This window comes from Charadrius vociferus, unplaced genomic scaffold (assembly GCF_000708025.1).
Source record: "Charadrius vociferus isolate BGI_N301 unplaced genomic scaffold, ASM70802v2 scaffold1319, whole genome shotgun sequence".
Taxonomy (NCBI): Eukaryota; Metazoa; Chordata; class Aves; order Charadriiformes; family Charadriidae; genus Charadrius; species Charadrius vociferus.
In genome coordinates, this window is record NW_009650086.1 from 37279 (window position 1) to 45363 (window position 8085).

An 8085-nucleotide genomic window follows, 5' to 3' on the forward strand; every position below is an offset into this window, starting at 1 on the left:
TCCCTACACAGTATTCATGGGCAAAGTTTTCCTGCTTTATCTGCCTCTCCCTGCACGTCAGGAGTTCAGATAATTAAAATAATGCTCATAAACAGCCAGAGTCCTGCAGAATTCCAGGTATTCTTCTAGTTCCTGTTCTTGTGTTCTTCAGCTATCAGAGTTTAGGGATCAAGTGAAATTTAGATAGTGACAAAACACATCCTCTGTGATCTCTGTTTCTGTACTTTCTCTTAAAGTACACTTTGGTACACTCACACGCTCTCTTCTTGCCTTATAATGAGAAATAAAATTATGGGCCAGCTGTGGCCTCTATAAGTTCAATATTAACTCGTTGAAGTCAATAGGAACTACATTACTTTATGAGAAGATTTAATTTTGCTACTTAAATCCAAAATACTAAATGCTATCAGTGTGAATTGCTGAATGACTTCATTGACAAGTTCATACAGGAAAAAACCTCAAGGATTTTTTATGTCTGACTTTTTGGGAAGTGGAGCTGAAACTGACCTTTAATAAAATCTCAGAATAAGGGAGAGATTTGGAAAGTGGGAAAGAGGCATTCATCTTTTCCTTCTTTAATGGACTTGGGCATAAGAAAACCAGTCCTGTGCTGAATTCACCCAGGACCAACTGAAGAGACCTAAAATAACAAATGCAATCAATTATTCACCACATCTATGCATCTGAAAACCTAACATCTATCACTCAGCACAGCTTAGCACTCACAGACCTGCAGGGTATTGTGCAGGGTATTGTATGCTGCGCAGACTTAACCCGTTCTGCCCAAAGTTCCCCACACTTTGCTGCCCTGGAAAGGTCTCCCAGGAGCTGGGAAGTGTTGAGGAGCCCCAGTCTGCTGCGGGAGTCCCACTTAGTTAAACACATACTTTAAAAATTCATTTAAAAGTTATTTCTTATCACTACCTGTGTCCGCAGCAGCCCATCCTCCCCTGCTCAGACCTTTTGGATGCATGATCCCTGTGGGGAAAAGCTGCCCCAGACCCATGGGGTAGGTGACAATGCTACCAGCCTCTTCCAAGCAATGCAGCTGGAGATTTCATTTACCCATGCAGGACCATGGTGGGCTGATGGTTTTCATATATTCAGGAATAGAAAAATCCTGCCCTGAGTAGTTTACAGAAAGGCTTCCAGAGGTTTAACACAACACTTATTAATGAAAAAAAACCCCAAACCTAAGCAATATAAATTATGAAAAGAGATGAAAAGAAACAAGGAAATTTGTATAGGAATCACCTATGATCAATGAAAACTCTATCACATGTGTGGACAGTAAGTCCCTGTCTCCTTGGGATTTCTTCCTTTCCATCCAATCTCCTGTAATATCTGTCATCCAGAAATTAGCTGGAGAATGAACAGATGGAAGAAAACCAAACCTTTGCACGCTACTAAACTACATCTGGGCTGTGTATATGGGAATGTGTATTTTGGTGGCATTATACGTCAGAAAGAGTGGCCAAGTCTGAGGCACTCTGTGTGAGAGAAGCCAAAGAAAAAAATGCTTAAATACTCCTTACATAAGTCCATTGCACTTAAAACTCTAAAAATACCAGTTATCAAAGTACAGACAAACATCAGCAAGAAATAAGAAGACTTGGAGTGAGTTGACCCTTGCTTACAATGGAGTTGCTCCAGGAGCAAAGGTTTCCCTGTAGGTTCGATGTCAAAGCTGAGCATTGGATGCCTGAAGGTGATGTTGGTCAGCCCCACTGGAGGCAGTTTGTCAGTGGCTGGGAGCACCTCTGAGATTTTTTTAAAATCTGCTGCTCATGCCAAGAGCCGATACCCTCATCCTCAAAGGTGAGGGAGAAGGCCCTTTCCCTCTGCTCTGAAGCCAGGCTGCCTGCGAAGTCCTTCATTTTCAATTAAGAAATATCAGGAGAGGTGTAATTACTTGGCTCAGCATCGCTTACCAGCCTCTCTTGGATTTTCTTCCTACTTTTTCCCCTAAAAGTTGAACAGAGTGGCAACTCTCTGATACCAGGAATATGGGTTATGACAAATATGAATAGAAAGCAGCAGCAAGAGCCGTGTTACAGCAGCTGGGCTGTAGGAGCTTCTTGGTGCCCTGTTTTGGGTAGGGTCGCAGCCTCGAATCAATAACCCTGGGGGCTGGAGGGGGGCTGAGCCTACCCCCTTCTTCTGAGCTGTTCTGTATAGTAACTCTGTGGCAGTGGGTTTACATATGGCGTATCAAACGTACATAAGGATTTTGGAAGAAGAGTAACTTCAGGGTAAATTATATATGTAAGAGTTCACCTTGTTTTCGTATAGTGTGATGGTTTTGCAGCTGATGAGCAGGGACACTGCTTTTTGGAGTGGGGACAGTTTGCAGAGAGCAAGAACTTATTCACAAGGGCCTTTCTCAAGAGGCAGCTCCAGTACATCATGCATACAGTTGTTCAGCCTTTACATTCAGCACCACGATAACAAAACAGTCAAGCCATAAAGGTCTTATTTTACAGTTTACAAACCTGAAGTAGTCTCAAACATATGGTTTCTGATTGCCATTTTGAACATGGTGTGTTCTTCCTGCAGGTCTGAGTGCAGTAACTGCGAGGTTGGAGAGCAGTGCGGTGTGATAATGCACGGCAATGCCGTCACTTTCTGCGAGCCATACGGTCCCAGAGAACTGGTAAGTGAAGGCTGGCTCATCTGCTGGGGCTGGAACTGCAGGCTATGAATCGAGGCTGCGTCAGCTGCAGAGATGTTGGTGTGCTTTGAAAGTTTGGTGTTCAGCAGAGAAGCTCTTAAGTAAGGCAACAGGGCCATAAAAGAGCACTCCAGGAACATCCCAGTGTTTTAAACTATCGATGTTAACCAAAGGTTATTGTAATAATTCGCAAGGGAAAGTCTCTTGATCCAGTGTGCATCCAAGTTGTTTAAAGTATCTATAAAATACTGGAAAGACAAGGAGATAGAACTCTGTTGTCAAACTGGCATCATTCTCTTTTTGTGTCTGACAATGAAATAAGAGACAAGGTTCATTTTTCCTCTCTTATTTTATTAGCTGTGTCCCATTTTTTCTTGGCGCTGTTGACAAATGTTAATTTGGTTGTAAAACATCACTTGTGAACAATGCATCCTACAGACTTAAATGCAGCCTGGAGCAAGCACCTGCCAGTCTCAGGAAAGTATATGTAACAAATTGAGTCATGATGAAGGGGACAGAATTAATTTCATTGAGGGGGTAGTCTGGTCATAAAATTGCTGTAAGAAACAACATGGTGCAATTTGCATTGACTTGGGATCATCTGGGTGTGGAAAATGAAATGAAAGATGTATAAGCAATGCCCATACGTTGATGCCGGGCAGCTAGCTGCAGTGATACAGATAGAATGGGAGGTTTGGAAAGAACTGAAAAATTAAAAGACCAGCTCAAAGCCTGCGTAATTCAAAATTAATTTTCATGTTTTCAACAGACTTCTGAGTGGAGGGAGAGGCTGATTAGAGCTATTTGAAGAGCACACATGGAAGAGGGCCATAAAACAGAAGTGGTTTTGGCCGGGCATTTTTCCCTTCATTTCAGACACTGACAATTCTTTTAACAGGGTTAATTTTACATCCTTAACTGAGACCAGAATGCCACAAATGCAGTGTAGATATTGCTGGTGTGGTGACTGAAAGTCATAAACACATATAAAACTAATTTAGAGGTTTTACGGATAAAGGAGAATTTCAGTCATTTCCCTCACAGCCAGCTCCATCCAGGGAATCCTGACAGGGATGCTAAATTGCCTCTCTGCTACTTGGAGTCCTATTTGAATGTACTATGCTTCATTAACTGCCTCGAGAAGAGATGCGTTGTTTTATGTCCTGTGCAGAAAAGAAGTCACACCATTGAGACATTTCTGCCAAATTTTTAACTCATTTTTAGTTGTAGTATTGAGCATAGGTAACACTCTTTGAAAAACAATCTATTTATGATATTTAGCAAACCCTGGGTCCCAGCTCAGAGGGTTTGGAAACTTCATTAATTACCTGTCTTCTCCCTGCTGATATGAAGTTTAGAGTATCCTTAGTAATCATGAGTTGGCTTCAAAATCCAGCGTTGGACTGTATTTGTTGTTTTACCATGTGGTGAAATAACACTACCATGGCATCAGGAACTTGGAAAAATTTATTGTGATGCCAAAGTGGTGTGATTAAATAATCAGCTGAAAAAAATCATCGTGCTTATAAACACTTAGCAGCCTAATAATAAAAGTGTTTATAAATATTATAGCAGTGTTGCAGAAAAATCAAATCTTTCTGAAGGAACATGCTAATGGCTTAACATTTCGGACAAGCACAGGATGGTGTTCATGCCAGAGCTCTGACCTAGTTTTATTTTTTTAATTATTTTTATTTTATTTTTTTCTTAGAACTAACTTGTTTCTGATTTGTAGTCACGTTTCAACAACTTCACAACATATCTCTTCCTGTCACAAATTTTAAAACCTATTTCATTTTCCATTCTTTATGCATTTTTATTCTACCACCTTTAGAATTTGAATCCTATTCTTTCCCTGCTTGAAATGGCTCTTGAAATCTCTGTTTCTGTTCATGGCTCCTAAAGCCACGTTATTGCTTTAATATACTTAATCAAAAAGAGTTGAATTTGCAAAATGTATTAGATCAACAGCTGTGACAGCCTCTGGCTTTCTTCCTTGACCTCCCCCTCTTCTCCTGACTCTCCGCAGCCACATGTTACTGCAGGCAGATTTTTTTTTAATGCCAACTGTCTATGTCTGTTGGTGAGAATTTACCACAGGCAAAATCCTGGAGAGATGTACAGCATCAGAGATGTTGCAAGCAAAGGAAAATAGCTACTAAAGGCTCCCTACAAGCCTCTCTGCAGCATCTGAACCTAGTAGTCCTTTGCAGAACTTTGCTAAAAGTTTTGAGTAAGTCTAATGCTTTTTTCTAAAGCATCACTGAAATAATTCACAACATAGTCTCTTTTAAGTCTACGTGAATGCCTCTTCTGTGATAACTGATACATTTAATTTCTCGGTGATATGAGCCACTGAACATTGATAAAGGGTTTCATTTTCAAACTAGAACTTGCAAAACATAATTAATTGAATGTAAACTGGTACTCATAACTCAAGTCAGAAAGCATTTTATTATTTGGCATAATAAGTGTGATACCTAATACTGAATCTACCCTGAGAGAATGGACTTAAATGGGGATGTGACTGTATTTTCAAAGGAGTTATGTAAATGCAGCTTCCGTATTTGAGTTTAAATACTAAAATTACCCATTAGGAATATTCAAAAGAGAGGAAAACTGTATTTTAAACAAACATTATGTACAGATAGTACCAAATATTCAGGTAGTGTTAAAAGTTGCTGTTTGAGATGATTTTGAAGCCTTGGGAATCTGTCCCGCTGAATCTGTCTTGGTTCACAGAACTATAATAGCTGTGACAAATTTCCTAAATTTTCATGCATCCTCCTAAAGCACATGTAGTCTTGCTGTCAGCTAATCTTCAGTGCATTTCAGTGAAGACCCATTCTTTCATATTTATAACAAGTTCCTCTCCATATGTAATATATATATATATAAAAGAAACAAAACACACCAAAAACTCATGCGAACTCATGCAGGTCTCCATCCATTATTTTCAAAGGCATCATTTCATGAATACCTCAACTAGGTGCATGCCAGCACTGGAAGAAATCCGGGCCCTTTTGCTGTTCTGCATCACCACCTGTCCCCTCCAGCCGGGGGGAGAGATGGTATCCATACGAGCATTGGTGGGCTGCATGGCAAATCACATCAGAAAACAAATCCAAGTTAAAACTGACTTGCAAAGGAAAAGACTGTTAGTTTAACAGAAGTCAACTATTCAAGCTGATTTAGCATGTAGCTACCCAAAAGCTGGTGTTAGTACATGGAAGGGAATGGAGGGAGCTACTGCCTAGAATTTTTTAATCATATACAATTGACTATACATTCTGAGAATACATTGCAGAGATATGGAAATTCTTTTGAAAGTTTCCAAAGGCAGAAAAGCCAATACAGGTGACTGAGAGATAACATTTGTTCTCTGTCAATAGCGTCCTAAATAACAGTCAGAAAACATCTGTATTTAGGACTAGCTTTTGTTCAGTGTCATGCAGCGATGCACAAGGTAATAAGGGACTTCAGACGTGACAGAGATCTCTCTCAGTAGTTTTCATGTTTATCTGCATAGTAGATAATTAAAGAGAGCAGGAATACCTGATAATGGAAGGATATCTGCTTTCACTGTGTGATTCAGGGAAATTATGCAGAAATTGTACTGTTCATCATTACAAAATGCTGATAAAATTGCCTTTGTAATACTGCCGTAGTTAATGGGCACTTGAAAGAATGTAACATCTTCCAAGTCATTGAATCTAATCTCTACTTGGGTGCTGGCCTTTTTTAGAAAATGGCAGTTCAGTGTCCATGAGCTCAAATGTTTATCTATATTTTGCAGATTACCACTTTTTTTTTTTTTTCATTCTTATCTACTGTTCCATTTCCTCTACATCACTCATGCAAGTAAAGCCAGAGGATCGTTCAGGTCCTCTGGGTGCTCTGCCTGGAGCGGCCTCCATGCAGATTCCCAACTGAGCTCTGGTAGCAAAAGCTGCTAGCCCCAGGACCTTACTTCTGGGGCTGAATTTGCTTAGAAATTTGACTTCTCTGTGACATATCCACAATATGGTGTGGTTCAGGGATGCAGATCACAAGGAGCACATTCGATGGAAGAGTCTGTCGCTGCTCTTATAGGAAATGACGTGAATTACCAATGTGTAGGGTCTGACACAGGAGGACAACTCCAAGGTCTTGAAATCTAGGATGTAGGCATCACTGGCAACAATATCAGATTAATTTATTTAAGGTGTTTGCTGTCCCTGCTCTTCCAGTTAGTTGTCTTTTTTTATGATTGTGTAAACTGTCTGGCCAGATCATGCCTTTTTTCCTTTTCTTTTTTGATCTAATGTTGCCATCGTCTTTCAGCTTGTAGATTTTTCCTTCTTCAATGTAGCCTCTAAAATCTGCCTAAAATGGTAAATTATATCTTTGTTGGGTCTTTTGTTAAAGTGAATGAACCAAACCTTGAGTCTCCTCTTTTTGGGGTGACCCTCCAGTTGGTCTTTCTGCTTGCCAAACAGTTGCAATGATTTTTCAGCTCTTTGACAAAATAACTAGATCAGGCAGTGTTTTTAGGCAGTGCTTCTGCGTTGCTTGTTATGTAGCTGTATTGTTAAGACCAACTTTAAAAATGAATTGAAAATAAATTGGTGTCCTTCACAACACTCTAGTGCTTTTTACCTTATAGTATTTTCAGGAAAACAGTCCTAATTTGAATAACTGAAATATGAGGGTATTGAAAGAAGGGAGAAAGGCCTCAAAGAAGGGTGGTGTGCTGAATACAGAGTGAGCCACTTGGTGTTTTCTGCCTATTTCTAGGTCTTGGTTGGATGTCAACAGTGTGTAGATGCTAGTACAAAATTTCATTGCATATCCTATTCATTATCACCAAGGTTTTGTTTGCTTTGCTGTTGAAGACTTAGGTTCTGTTATTCCCCCTTAATATTTATTTTTGTTATTTTAGATTTACTTAATGTTATTTTTTATTATTTATTTATGGTCATTTCTGGTTCTTGTTCTGTGCTGGGAGAAGTGAAAGCCATTCTGTATATACACATTTATACTAAGCTGAGCATAAACTACAGGGTTCATTTTTTCAATCTCCTAAACACTGGTCAAGTGCCAATGTTTCACGTAAATGTGCTTGCTTTGTAGACGTTAATGCCATGAAAGAAAAAATTTTCCAGCTTTGACATATGATGAGATATCAATAATCAAAATGACATAACAGAAATGTGCATGATCATTCAACCTGAAGGGGTTGGCAATTAATAGTTTTATGCACGGGAGATCTAGGTATCCAGAGAGTTTCCATGCTTTCAAAGAAAAACAAGTGATGAATGCATTGTTTTGCTGATCTAACAGAACCTCTCTGCTGTTTGCTTTTCTTCCTCTAGACCACCACTGGCCTTAACACAACTACTGCATCCGTCCTTCAATTTTCCCTCGGTAAGTTT

The 8085-nt window shown here is 39.6% G+C and overlaps 1 protein-coding gene across 1 annotated transcript in view; it reads left to right on the top strand.

The window, feature by feature from the left end:
- RELN (reelin) overlaps window positions 1-8085 on the top strand; it is a gene marked incomplete at its 5' end in the record, with an annotated part of 178344 nt that overhangs the window by 16746 nt on the left and 153513 nt on the right. Inside the window, 2 exons of the mRNA XM_009892163.1 lie at window positions 2557-2653; window positions 8026-8077. Of these exons, the coding sequence (XP_009890465.1) occupies window positions 2557-2653; window positions 8026-8077 (149 nt within the window). The remainder of the gene's footprint in view (window positions 1-2556; window positions 2654-8025; window positions 8078-8085) is intronic.